The 14,391-nt window shown below is 43.6% G+C and overlaps 1 protein-coding gene across 4 annotated transcripts in view; it reads left to right on the forward strand.

Annotated features, from left to right (window-relative positions):
* ZNF512 (zinc finger protein 512) overlaps positions 1-12,577 on the forward strand; it is an 18,992-nt gene extending 6,415 nt beyond the window's left edge. For 2 of the 4 annotated variants that reach the window (XM_004935802.5, XM_001232517.6), the window contains exons 5-14: positions 653-736; positions 1,946-2,070; positions 2,434-2,520; positions 3,285-3,383; positions 4,896-5,063; positions 6,363-6,554; positions 7,062-7,163; positions 8,371-8,433; positions 8,922-9,020; positions 9,493-12,577. In XM_004935802.5, coding sequence (XP_004935859.1) covers positions 653-736; positions 1,946-2,070; positions 2,434-2,520; positions 3,285-3,383; positions 4,896-5,063; positions 6,363-6,554; positions 7,062-7,163; positions 8,371-8,433; positions 8,922-9,020; positions 9,493-9,789 — 1,316 coding nt within the window. In that variant the 3' untranslated portion in view covers positions 9,790-12,577. The remainder of the gene's footprint in view (positions 1-652; positions 737-1,945; positions 2,071-2,433; positions 2,521-3,284; positions 3,384-4,895; positions 5,064-6,362; positions 6,555-7,061; positions 7,164-8,370; positions 8,434-8,921; positions 9,021-9,492) is intronic. The other 2 variants (XM_004935805.5, XM_004935806.5) reach the window with 1 other exon arrangement.
* Positions 12,578-14,391: the final 1,814 nt, after the last annotated feature.

Genomic DNA, 14,391 nt, shown 5'->3' on the forward strand with positions numbered 1-14,391 from the left:
GAGGTTGGTGGCTATGGAAACACCTGAGTATGGTCATGAGGGTATTAGGGCTACTGCCGCTCCAAAGGAGGCCCAGCTCAGGTGCTTTGACACCAGTGCACGCAGCATGGGTAATAAACAGGAGGAGCTGGAGGCCATCGTGTGGTCAGAAAGCTATGATATAGTTGCCAGCATGGAAACGTGGTGGAATGAGTTGCACAGCTGAGTGCTGTGATGGATGGCTACCAACTTCTCAAAAGATAGGCAAGGCAGGAAGGGTGGTGGTGTAGCCCTCTGTGTTAAGAAAGAATGTGAATGTATGGAAATTAATGATGGTGATGATAGGGTCGAGAGCTTATGGGTCGGAATAAAAGCAAAGGCCAATAAGACTGATGCTATCGTTGGAGTCTGCTACAGGCCGCCCAACCAGGATGAAGAGGTGGAAAGGACAGTTTGTAGACAGTTGGGTGAAGTCTCGAGGTCTCCCCCTTGTTCTTGTGGGGGACTTCAACTTCCCAGACATCTGCTGGATTTATAATTGTGGTGCTCAGGGACATGATTTAGCAGAGGGTTGTTAGGGTAGTATGGTCAGGTTGTGGTTGGACTCGATGATCTTTAATGTCTTTTCCAACCCGAGCAATTCTATGATTCTATAATTCTGTGTTTAAAACAGGAAAAAAGCGGCAATTGGGAGCACAACAGAACTCCAAAACAAAAAGCCACTATGTTCGGAAGGAACCAGAAACCTATGGCACAGGTAAGGAGGAGGAGCAGTTGCTCAGAACTGTTTATAGAGCAGGTAGGAGATAATTATGATTCTGCAAGTTCACTCTGAGCAACATCTGTCTCTCTCATGTTTCCATTTTGTCTTCCACTGTTGAGTGGCTCCTGTCATGTTGGGGTATTGCAGAACAACATTGAAGGGACAGCATGCTCTCTATAGTTTCACAAGGTTTAACCCTAAAAACAGTGAGTAATAGGACAGTGAAGGAGGAATCATTTCAGTTAGGCAAAAGCCTGTTGAGATAGTTTTGGTGTAAAACTCATAGAAATATGCATACTTTTTTACTCAGCAGAATATATTTGGAGGAAAAACTGTCCCACTTACTGTCACATCTCTTCTGGTTACCTGGTAGAGACCTAAGCAGTCTATGCTTGAAAATTAGCATTATAGCCTTGATTCAGCATTGGCTTGGTATGTGTAGCTCACAGCACTCATTAATTACTTGTTTTCTAGCAAGTGCTGTTAGATTCATGGACTTTTCTGCTGACTACTCAAGGAGGGACAAACCCTTCCTGTTATGACTGGGCAAAGAGAAAAGCCTATTTTTATAATTAGATATTTTTTATGGTAAGAATTAAAGCAGGGGGCTTTTAAGCCACTTTCTTCCCGGAACTCATATCAGTAATTTATAATCCTTGTGGATAGAGCTTCTCCTTTGCATTTCAGAAGTGGCCAGGCACTGAAAACCATGCCTCACAGGATGCTTTTCCTTGGCTCTTGAGAGGGTTGGTATAGTGGTACAGCTCTTTTCACTTTGGGTGCCAAAATCCCTGTCTGACATAAGTGAAGTTCTTAAGATTTGTTTGGTAGAATTGAACCATGGACGTCGTCCCAAAAACTGTTCTGTCACATCTGTCACCACTTTTAACAAAAGTGTTCTGCCAAAAGTGCATGCTAAAGTAATTGTGTAATGAAAATGAACAGAGGAAGAATCTCTGCTGAATAACTAGAGCTCTTCTCACAAGAGTGAGTTTGAATGTTCTTATCAAATCATCTTCCAAAAGGTGTGATGTGTGCCTTGTCACACGGTACACCTAAAGCTCATAATGAGCTGAAACTCCTGAAGTAGAGTAAGACAGCACTTTGGTAGCATGTGATTCATTTCCTCCGGGGATATGCTGTGCACACTGATGGAAAAAGAGTTTTGTTTCCAGTTTTAGTGCAACTCCTTCGTTTTGACAGGTAGTAGAGAAGAGCAGTGGTCTTTGGAAATTCAGGACAAAGGTCGAGTTACTTGTCCTACGTGCCGGGCTGTGGTGAGAAAGACTGTAGAAGGACTGAAGAAACATATGGCAAATTGCAGACAGGTGAGAACAAGAGAGATGTTTTCTGTACTCTCTTTATCTTACTGATAGATGTGCCTGCACGTGGATTTTTGTTGCAGTTAAAACCAGTTCTGTCTCATTATCATGTCTCTGAGCAAGAGACTTTTATGTCTTTAGAGGCTGCAGGCTTCCAGCTCGTTGTGTTCCTGGAGTTTTGGTGTAGTGACTAAAGATCTACCCATTTCATTGCTTCCTAAATTGTACTCTCCATAACATCTGTTTTATTTTTAATGGGCAATTACCTGGCCTAAATAGTGTTCTGCTCTTGTGCTCCTTTCTTCCAGAGACTTTCCCACTCCTTTGTTAATTTGCAGTTACACACATGGTGTCTTTATTTATTTGTAGGAAACATTCACATGTCATCATTGTGGGAAACAGCTGAAGTCTTTAGGAGGAATGAAATACCATGTCATGGCAGACCACAACAGTCAGGTAACACAATTACTCTACATCTGAAAGTCTCACAGGGGAGGTGGTCTTTTAACCCCTCCCTGATACACACAGAAAGTGAATGTTGTGCTTTCTATCAAGTGTAACTGCTTAAATCTCATTTCATGTGTATTTTCATTATTTTAAGGTTGGAGATCTGGAAAAAAGTAGGTTAGCAGAGATGGTAGGGATGCTGCATCTTTAAAAGAGCAGATGAATTTTATGCTGGTTATATGCCACGCATAAAAGGCATTCTGAATCAGAAGTTCATTGTTCCTTAGGCTGCACTTCTCAGTCCTTTGATAGAAAGTAGCAGTTTTTCCTGTTTGCCATAAAGATATAAATGCTGCAGTCTGCCTTTCCTCTTTGCTATTGCTTTAGGGAAGGTAATGTTTGCTGTTGTTGTGAAGCATTAGAACTTTTTTTCTTTGAGAGGTTTGGATAGTATTTGGAAAAATACATCACAGTTGTATTTTAACAGTAAATGTTAAAGATGTAGGATAAAGGTGAGTTAAGTGCTTTCCACAGACAGGAGGGGAGCAAAGAAATCCACAGCCATGTCCTTCCCAGCTGCTATAGTTTGAAATGCTGTCAGGTCTTCGTTCAAACACAACTATCTGCAAAGTGGTTTTCAGACAGTTCACTCCTTTTAAAGACAGTTCAGTTTTTCTGGGATATAGACAGGGGTCACTGTATTAAATCCGTTTCTGTACAATCACAGTGCTGAGTGTCCTGCATTTTTCTGTCATCCTTCTGCTGTTCTTTAGCCAGTCGTGAAGGAAGGAGGAGAATTGGATGAGCAGCTTGAGCGAGACCGCCTTCGGAAGGTTTTGAAGCGTATGGGAAAGCTGAAGTGTACAAGGGAGGTAAGCTGCATTGTCTTAATCATCCAAAATTGAACAGCAGCAGATGCATGAACTTGTAATACTGTGAAAGTTGTGCTGGATGTGCTTTTGGTGCTGGTAAAAGATGACTTTGTTTCTGTATCCTAGCTATGCTTTCAAGACAGGATAGTCTCTTGAGAGACTTTGAAGGAATGCTGCGTTACCAGGAAATCAGTAGGAGGGAGGCATGGAGAATTTTCTTTATGAAGCACTGAGCTTAGAGGACAAATTTTAAGATAACTGATGCTTGATGAGAACCTCTTAACTGAAAAAAGCAGGAGTGTAATGAATGCTAGTTGAATTAACTAGAAGCGTTAGGGCTTTGCTCTTGACTCACTAGGTGACATTCTCTTGCCTATACCAGAAAGCTGGTTGGCTTTTATTGCAGTCTGATCCCCATTTGCACTCTGAAAGACAAGATTACTAGGCTGATTATGAAAACAGAGATTTTATTTTTGATTTCCTTGGGTTTTTTTTTCAAATGGCTTCTTTAGACTGATTGTGTAAATGTAGATTGAGCAAAGGTATGAGTGAACTTCAGAAGAGCAAACTTCTGCCTTTTTAAGGAATTACCAGACAAGTTGTTGATGCCCCACCCCTGGAGGTGTCCAAGGCCAGGTTGGATGAGGCCCTGGGCAGCCTGGTTGGGTGGGTGGCAACCAGCACATGGCAGGGAGGGGTTGGAACTGGGTGGGCTTTCAGGTCCCTTCCAACCCAAGCCATTCTATGGTAAGTGCTTTCAACTGAGGATGTCAGGGAGGAGGAAGTTAAAGGATAACAATTTACCTTACAACAGTATTACAGACTGTTCACAGAATAATGCAATTGTTAAGGTTGGAAGGATTCTACTGAGATCATCTGGTCCAAAAGCCCTGTGCTCCAGAAAGGTCATTTAGAGATCCTTGAGTATTTGGTGTGTTGATGTCTTCAAGGGGGGATTGGAAGGATGTTGATTTCTTTCCTTCGTGCACCAAAAGTATTGTATTAATGTATACTTCTGTTCTTTCCTTCTTTAGTTGTTTGTAATAGCTGTAAAGATGTAAGTGACATCTGCATGAACTGTTGGGAGTTTATTGCCCTCCTCTGCAGTTTGAGATGTGATCTATATTCTAGGAACAGCTGAAAGTTTTATTTACGATTTCCATAATGCTGCATTCTAGACATTTCAACCACCCAACCAAGTGTTGGCTCTTTCTCTGCCCACATCCTCCATGTGTATCTTAAAATCTTTTTGTGCATCCTTCTTTAATGTCTTGTTTCTTTATTCCATATATTGAAATTTTCTGTTCCACGTTACTCACAAAGAAGTTCTCAGAAGCAATTTTTCCCATTTGCAGTCAGCTCTTTGTGCCAGATTTCGTCTAGTTAGAGATTAAAGATTACTGTCTGGTTGTCTCTGGTTTGTCAGGAAAGCTGGTAGCACTTTTATCAGCAGTGCTGTTATAATGCACTTGGAAAGCATTTGATCTATGTGTTTTTCTTCCACGTTGACAGGGCTGCACAGGCAGCTTCACTAGCATAATGGGATACCTGTATCACATTAAAAAATGTGGGAAGACTGCATCTGAGCTGGAGAAAATAGCAATGAAGTGCCATCATTGTGAAAAAGCATACAGATCAAAGGCAGGACTTGTATACCATCTTCGAGCTAAGCATGGGCCGGTAAGTGCTAATCACTGTAATTATCAGAATAGTGATGTGATATTTCAGGCCAGTGTGTCCAGAGGAGGGCCACAGAAATGATCCAAGGATGGAACTTCACTCCTAGGAAGACAGGCTGAAAGAGCTGGGGCTGTTCAGCCTGGAGAAGAGAAGGCTGCAGGGAGACCTGAGAGCAGCCTGACAATATCTAAAGGGGAGCTACAAGAAAGAAGGGGACAGACTCTTTAGCAGGGGCTGTGTTGATAGAACAAGGGGAAATGGCTTCAAGCATGAAAAGGGTAGACTTAGGTTGGATATAAGGAAAAAGTCTTTTACAGTGAGGGTGGTGAGGCACTGGAACATGTTGCCCAGAGATGTAGTGAATGCTCTGTCCTTGGAGACTTCCAAGGTCAGGCTGGATGGGGCTCTGAGCACCTGATTGAGTGTAGGTGTTTGTTGCAGGGGGAGTTGGACTGGATGACCTTTGAAGGTCCCTTCCTACTCAAACAATTCTATGAAAGCAATAGCTGTGTACAGAAGTAAAACCAAATATAGAATTCATTCACTACTTCCCATCAGTAGGCAAGTATTTAGCCATTTCCAGGAAAGCAGAGCTTTATCATTTGTAGTAATTACTTAAGAAGACAAATGCCATAGCCCTAAACAATCACCCCTTCCTCCTCTCTTTTATTGCTGAGCATGATGTCATGCAGTACAGAATATCACTTTGGTCAGTTAGGGTCAGCTGCTCTGGCTGTGTTCCCTTGTTCCCTCCAGCTTCCTGTGCACCCCCAGCCTACTCACTGGTGGGTTAGCATGAGAAACAGAAAAGGCCTTGCTGCTGTATAAGCACTGTTCAGCAATAGCCAAAACATTGGTGTCTTATCAACACTGCTGTTTTGATAAACACAGTACCCTACAAGCTACTGTGAAGGAAAATCAAGTCCCAGCCAAAACCAATACACGTGTAACCTTGTGGAGCTTCCTATCATGTTGTTGTTTGCTCTTGGAGTCATCACTGGAACAGAACAAGCAACACTATTCTTGTTGTCCATGTGGCTTTTACAGTGAGAGATGTGGTATCCTTTCAAGACAGTGGCTGTGTGAAACTCTCTGCTTGAGCCCTACAGCTGTGTCACTGGGTAGATGTGGGGATCTGTCTTGGCAGGTAGTGGGATGCACTTCTGTCAGTGAACCACAGCTGCTGCAGCATTTCTGTGAGGGATTTGGCTGAGTATTTATTCACAGTATTTAGTGTAGCTGAAGTGTTGAGGGAGGCTTAGCTTTTTTTGCTTTTTTTTCTTTTAACCTTCATTGTAGGTCAACTTCCTCCATGAAGAAAGAACAGAGAGCCTGAAAGATGCAAAATGGGAGCAAAGTGGTACAGGTAGAGTTCAGAGGAGATCTGCGAAGGTGGCAATCTACTATCTCCATGAGCTAGCTGGAGAAGAGCTGGCCAAAGAGTGGCCCAAGAGAAGAGTGCTGCAGGACTTGATTCCAGATGATAGGAAGGTACAAGGCCTTAAAAATGCTTTACAGTGTTTGAGTCTTTCTCCCTATCAAATGAGTGGTATCTTCCCAGTGCTGCCAGTGTTTAATGGCCCTTGGAATTTAATACTGAAATGATATCTTGTGGAAGAGATGAAGTTTTGCACTCTCTCTGATCTTAGATTAAGCTATGACTATATCAGCAATTACTGTTGTGTGTTTTATTCAGGCAGGCTGTAATGACTTTACAGCTACTATAGCAATAGTAGTTTCATTTCCAGTATTCTCAAGTACAAAAGCAGTTATAGACAGTATGTTGCTCACAAGTTAGAATTGTACTATTTTAGGGGGTTTCCAGATTCAGTTACGTTTGTAGATGGGTGGGAGAAGATTGTTTATTGAGAGTTTGGCTGTTAGAAGTGCTGTTTCACTTTCTACCCTGTCACAACAACAGGGAGAGGAAAGGGATGTGCTTGTCACAATGTGTAGCTAGCTTTGCTTCCAGCTTTCAATTCCATCACTTTATCTCAGCTGAAATATACCCGTCCTGGACTGCCCACGTTTAGTCAAGATGTGCTGTGCAAATGGAAGACAGAAATAAAGATGTACCGAAGAGTCCACTGTCCAAATCAGGTAATTCTTTCTGAAGACTCAAAGGGGGCTTATTTCAGGTCTGTATGAGCCAACAACTTTCCACAGCCTTGAAACTGCAGTTTCTGTCTTTCTGCAGGAGTGAAATTCTGCTCCATCTCCGTATGGTGGTTCATTGTAACTAAGACCCTGTTTCATCTCTCTGAGGATGTGTTTGTCTTCTTCAGAGCTAGTAACTTTCAGAATTAGACAGCTTTCAGTTCATCTAGGTGCTGGTTCATGTGGAGGTGTCACTGAGTACTGGAAAAGTGACAGTCTCCTGCTGTCTAGCAGGTGTACTAAATCTTAATTTTAGAGGAATGGAGAAGCAGAGATGAAAGTGAGAGTGAAAGAACTTTCAAAGTAAAACTGAAGTGTTGTACCATAGCTTGAAATGGCCAACGAAAGGCACACAGGTGGCATCCTGGTCTTGGGTTGCTTGTGCATGTGCACATAGTTTCTTACAACTCCGTGTGGCGGTTGCCAGTCAGATCCAGTGAAAAGAAATGGCCCCATTGGTGGAACTATTTTGGTCATGTATGTGATGCAGAGTGCCAAGGGTAAGTAGTGGCTTTCATCTGGATTTGGTACAGAGACAAAGACTTCACCCTCCCTGTCCCACTCACAGCTCTCTCCTCAGCTTTCAGGTTTGTGTCATTACCACCTATAAGCATTGCAGTATGATGTCTTATATTCATTTACCCCCAGAAAGCAGCTGTCCTAGTTCACCAAGCAGTAACCCAGAAGCCTGCCTTGCACTTAATCTCCTGTTTCAGGCTCTGAGCTGTCAGTTGAGCATAATCTAGTATCCTGAGACTGACGCCTACAGCTCCACGTGGGGTAGGCTTTAAAGCTGCCTTTTAACTGGGACCATTGATGTCACATGCAGCAGTTCAGCTCTGTGCCTCTAAATACAAGGTCAGGGCAGGAGAGATTGTAGTGTCACCCTCTTATGACATGTGCTTCATTTAAAACAAATCTATGATGTTACTCAGGCTTTTGATAGAGGGTGATTGTAACTCACTGAAATCTTAAGTCCCTTGTGCAGGTCTTTACAAGAAGCTTTCTGGCTCTCTACAACTTGATATCTCCTTTCCTCTTCCTGTCTTATCCCTTTGGGAATTGTGTTCCAGAGAATAAGACTCTTACTTGGGAAGAAGTGATTTCTAAGTAGAGTTTTGCTGACACAGACATTTTTTTGCTGTTTCAGGGTTGTGAATCTGCGTACGGCACTCTCTCAGGACTCAAATCTCACCTCGGCACATGTACCTTGGTTGGTAGCATTCCTTGTACTCACTGTCTTTCATACCAATATCCTGGCTGTGCCTGTCCGTCTGATGCATCTTTGTTCAACCCACTGTTCTGCCATCTCCGAATCAGAATTTCTCACAATTTGAGTGCTTCCCTATGTGCCAATGGGGTTGCCATTGCAAACACCATCTGAAGGAAGGAGGGAGCATCTTAATAGTGTGCATTTTAGTGAAGCTGCAGTCCTACCTTTAGATTCAAAAATGCAAGAGCCTTTTTTTACAGGTGCAAGCACTAGAGACCTTACAGCATCTCAGAGGGTTGTTCTGTGCTTTGTGGATGTAGCTGGTCAATCATGTCAGTGCTCCTGTGCAGATAAAGCATTGTCCGGTATGAATAAGAGATTCTACTTCTTACTGCGAAGTTACATCTGTACAAGGCAGAAGTACAATATATAGGTGTATCAGCCTTCTAAGGAGCAATTGGTGATATATTTCTTTGTTTTGGTGCCAGGGAGATTTTGTGGCTGGCAAATACAAGTGTCTCCTGTGTGAGAAAGAGTTCATTTCAGAGAGTGGAGTCAAGTATCACATCAACTCTGCACACGCTGAGGTAAGGCAAGCAGAACAGAAGTCCTCAAGCCTTAGTTTGTGGGGAAGGGGTCTTGGGAAGGAAATGCTCACTGCCTACCTTATTTTACTCTTTCCTTGCTTACTGCTGGCAGCGGGACCCTGAGCTCAAGTGGCTTTTGATCGCTTAAACAGTTGTTCTTACGTGTTGGTCTGGGGAGCAAATGTTGTGTCATGTCACAGGTCTTGTCCTGGGTGGCTGCTGTTCAGTTTAGTTTTTCACCATTTTTCCTGCCTTTAGACAGCCAATTGCTAAATCAGGTCTGACTGTTCTGAGACAGAGTGACACCTGATGAGGAGCTTCAAAGAGCAGAGCTTTGTTGGTCAGTTGCTTTTCTAGATCTCACGTTTCAGCAAACATTTGTCCCACGGATTCAGTTTTCATTATAAGCCCTGCTAACCTTTGTGTGGTATTTCCACCACCAGTACCAACCTGTTGCCTTCTAACCCTCCAGGACTGGTTTGATATGAACACAAATACCACCAAAAGCTTTGAGAAACTAATGAAAATCCGCCAAAGAGAAGAGCAGAGGAAGCAACGGAAGAAACATCCTTTGACCCAAGGCAAAAAGAAGAGAACTGGCTCCTTGGCTACTAAGAAGCTCCCCAGTGCTGGAGCTGAGAAAACGAGAAGTAAGAGAGGCCATCCAAAGCGAGTGGGCAATGAGAACAAGAGAAGTGAGGAAATGGAACCTCAAGTTGCACAGAGAGACAAATTTCCAAAATCCAGCCACAAGCGAGGCCGGAAATAAACCCTAGGAGAAGGGAAGGAGTAATCCTAAATCTTTTCAGTTACAAGCTGCATTTCTGTCAGTCTCATAACCCACAGCCTCATAACCCACAGGATTCAAGATGGTACATATCTACAATTGCAGCGTTGGTAATGCTGCAGCCTAGAACCCATTGAGCTGCCTTGCCCAAGTGCAATGTGCTTTGTCACGCTCACACTTCCATAGTGTCCTTTTCTCTGCAAGTGAGTACTGTAGATGCCTTCTTTGTTACATTACATATTTCTTTTCAATACTACTTCTGTTACGTGGATGAGATATTTTAGCAGTGGCTTCCCTGCATGGGAAAGAACAGAAGAAGTGGGTTCGCTTTTTCTTTTTTTAATATTAAGTCACATGTTGGTATGAATTCTGGGTCGTAGGGGATATCTTCTTGTGCTCCAGAAATGCGTCAGGTATGATAGAAACTAGCATGAAGCAGCAGCACGGGCAGTGCTACTTTGTCTGTTAGAGAATGTATTTTCCAGAACCTCTGTTATCCAAAGACCCAGTATCCCAGGAAGGTGCAAAATTTGACCTTTTTCTTGCAGGTTTGCTAGCAGAATAGACAGGTGGCTCCATGCTGTTTTCCTGTGAACTTTCCCAGGCTAACAAAACAGGCAGCTGATGCTGAAATTCACAGGAAAGCCATTGCAGTGCCTGGTGAACAGGCAGATTTATAAATGCTTGTTACTGCCAGAAGCACATTGGCCCTGGTAGTGGGAAGCACTATGGCCAGGGTGTTCTTGAGGGCTGCCTATGCACTAAGCAAAGCTGTAAGTAGTGAGACAGCACACAGTGCTCCATTGTGATTGATGTAGTGGTTGCACTGCTTTTTTTTTTAAACCAGCTGTCACTCTGGTTGCAGTACTGCACCAGAAGTATAAATATGTGGGCTTCTGTGCAGGGTGTACAAGGCTTGCAGCCAGAGGGGCAAAATAAAAACGTCACCAGTGTGAGAATGTGGTTTCTTGTCCGTTTGGTGTGTGGTGTTCTTGGCACCATCCCTACCTGCACAACACACCCCAGGCTGCTCGCTTGGTTGTCGTGCATACTAACTGATGCTATTCATTTATCCACCCCATTCCTCCTCACTGCTGCCCTCTGCACAACTGTGCTTTGACCACGTTTACTGCCTTACTGATGGGCAGCAAGATAAGCCCCTGCATTAAAGGAGGCCTTCCTTAGTGGGTTTTGGTCTATAGTTCTGTTTGCTGTCACTTTTAAGCTATTAATCAGCCTTGCTTTCTAGATATGGGTACTTCTTTGCGACCATCTGGATTTTGTATTTAGGTCAAGATTGTATTCCCCACATTACGTGGTGTGTGGGGGAAAAAATCATTATCCAAGAGTCCATCCATGACCTCTTCATTCTCAGCTCTGTGTTAGGGCAGCTCATCTGCTGTCTTGACTCAAGCTGATAAAAGTTGGTGGTGCTGTTTCTGAGAGAAGTAATCTGTTTAGGAGCACCTGCTTCCTGCTGTAGGTGAACTCTAAGGCAGGCTATCCAGCATGCATGCAGCGTACTGCTTGGAGGCATGGGAAAATCCAGACTCAAAGAAGGGACTGAAAGTTGGGAATTCACATTTGTCACGTGGATCTAGGCTTAAGAACATACAAAATTTGTACTACAGCCTACCATGTTAAGGTGTACTGTTCAAGCACCCAGAGTCTACTGTTCACTCCTTTGTCAACGGTTCAGTTAGCCCAGCCTTCTGCAAATCCAGGTCAAAAACTCTACCCCAGCATATTTGCCCTGGTGGTTACAAATAGTATTTGAGCATGTATATATTTAGAAAGAGATCGGTTTCAGTGTGAACGAAGTGACAGAAGAGACCAGCTGGTCACCGAGTAGTTGTTCCTGTGATTCATTACTCCAAAAGCAATGTGCCTTACTTCTCATTGGGATTGTTTTCAGTTTCAGCTTCTGCATCTCCTGTTACTCAATCCTAGTAAGTCAAATAGCCTTTACAGTATGGGAAGTTTCTTCCTGCGTATTTTCGGTCCTAAATAACTCCATGTAATTTTCTATATGAGCTAAAGAGGTTTTCTAGTCTCAGTCAAAATGGTTTTCTTTTGTTGTTGTTCTGATTGTTGCTGACGTTTTATGTATTTAGCAGTGTAGAGACAGGAAACAGAAACCAAATGAAGTGTTCTGTAACAGTCTTTCTAACATAGAATGCAATGATGATATTGCTGTGTTCTTGGCTCTCTTTTTTTCAGCCCCACAACTGTTTCATTACGCTGTTTATGTTCACTTTGCAATCTGCTCTATTAAATATCGTTTTCAGTTCTGGAATTTGGTTGGAGGGCCTATTTCCTTTGTTTCCAGGGGTAGACTTGCAGGGTTTCAGTCCAGACAGCATATCATCAACTGCCCTGTCCTCTGTACAACACTACGATACGTAGTGGGAAGTGCATACAGAGGCTGTAATTCAGTGTGGTTTTGCTTGAGCCACTCTTTGAGATAACGTTGTTGTATAATTTCTCACTGCTTTCATTTTCCATCAGCTTTTTTACCCTGCAGATTTGCATTGTAATTGTTTTATATTTTCATTAGTATTGTTGTTAAAATATATATCAGATAGCTGCAGACTCTGGCAATCTCTGGAACAAATCCTTATTTACAAGTATTTAGTAATGAGCATTTGAGATACTGCACGGATACTTGTATAGCATATGGGCAAGAACAACGCCTTACAGAAGCTGACCATGTCAATAGCTACTTTTACCAACCCAGACTTGTAATTTAATTAAAAAATGTTTACAGAAATCTGCTCTCTGTGAAACCATGTTGGTTGGTTTTACTTACGATGTCGTTCATTGTCAGTTGTGCTGTTGGTTTGGGGGGAAGACGACAGACTGATGAGCTGTGAGCGCTGTTTGCCATTATTTAAATATTGGTACAGTGCTGGAGTTGTGTTTCATTCTTTCTGCTGGAGAGGGGGAGAGAAAACACTGAGGGTTGTTCTTTTGTTGTCCTGTTTTGTTTGAATGACGGTGAACTCACAGAATCACAGAATGGTTGGGTTGGAGGGGACCTCAAGGATCACAGAGCTCCAACCTCCTGCTGCATGCAGGGCCACCAACCTCCACATTTAATAGCAGCCCAGGCTGCCCAGGGCCCCATCCAACCTGGCCTTGAACACCTCCAGGGATGGGACATCCACAGCCTCTCTGGGCAGCTGTTCCAGCACCTCACCACTCTCATAGTAAAGAACTTCCCCCTGATATCCAAACTAAAGCTTCCCTCCTTCAACTTAAAACCATTTCCCCTTGTCCTGCCATTATCTACCCTTGTAAAGAGTTGACTCCCCTCCTGTTTATAGGCTCCCTTTAGGTACTAGAAGGCTGCAATGAGGTCACCCCACAGCCTTCTTTTCTCCAGGCTGAACAAGCCCAGCTTCCTCAGCCTGTCTTCATAGGGGAGGTGCTCCAGCCCTCTGATCACCTCTGTGGCCCTCCTCTGGACCCTCTCCAACAGCTCCCCATCTTTCTTGTACTGGGGGCTTCAGACCTGGATGCAGTACTCCAGATGGGGCTTCACAAGGGTAGAGCAGAGAGGGACAATCACCTCCCTGTCCCTGCTGGCCACCCCTCTTCTGATGGAGCCCAACTTACAGCAGCTCACTTCTGTATATGTAAGGAATAATTCCAACTTGTTTTTTGATATCTCCCATGGTGAGGGCAGCACACCGTGCCAGACAGGCTCTTCCACGGGTTCCTCGCAGAGACGTTATGTATAACTTGGATGTTTCACTGTGCACCGTCACGGGGAGCAGTTCTTGAAGCAATTTGGACCTCAGTGCTGGCAGTGACCTGCACAGTAGGTGGCTGGAGGGATGATGTCACCCTGGGATGCTGCCTGGCTGGAATGATGGGCATAAAACCAACACCACTAAGCATGACATGATCAATTTCTCAAAGTGTTGCCTGACTGAAGGCCAGCTTTCTTCAAAATTAAGTAGGTCAATTTTGTAATTAAAATACAGCAAGATTAACACAGATTTGGGTGGGGGAGGGTGGGGGGGGGGGATAAATTCAACAGCTCTGCTTATTAATCAGTGCAGTGTCTCTTTATGCATGTTGTATCAGTTCCAAAAATCCATCTGAGCTACCCTCAAAGGTTTCCTAAATCACAGAATCATAGAATCGTTTTGAGCTGGAAGGGACCTTTAGAGGTCACCTCATCCAACCCCAATGAATGGGACGTGAGAGAGCAGTGTGGTGGTGCTGAGCCACCTACCAGTGTTAAACCACCACACCAGGAGGTGCTCCTGACCAGTGTTGGGAATGAGTCCTTTTCAGCCAAGAGTTAATGTCATACCTAGTTTCTAAACTAGGACATCTTTGATTTTATTCCCAGCTCTTCAATCTTACGCAACCTCCCCACATAGACCAAAGGGGCCTTTAACCTTCAGCACATTTTCCCAGCTCTGTGTATGCAGTAAATGATAACCTTTAGGTTTCTTTTTTAGGAGCTTGAACTCTTTCTGTCTCCCCCCGAGACATCTCCCGGTCCATGGATGATTCTTTTCTCTGTGCTCCCCAAACGTTTGTGTTCTTTTCAGGTGAGGCTCCAGGTCA

The sequence above is a fragment of the Gallus gallus genome, chromosome 3 (genome assembly GCF_016699485.2).
Source record: "Gallus gallus isolate bGalGal1 chromosome 3, bGalGal1.mat.broiler.GRCg7b, whole genome shotgun sequence".
In the NCBI taxonomy this organism is placed as follows: domain Eukaryota; kingdom Metazoa; phylum Chordata; class Aves; order Galliformes; family Phasianidae; genus Gallus; species Gallus gallus.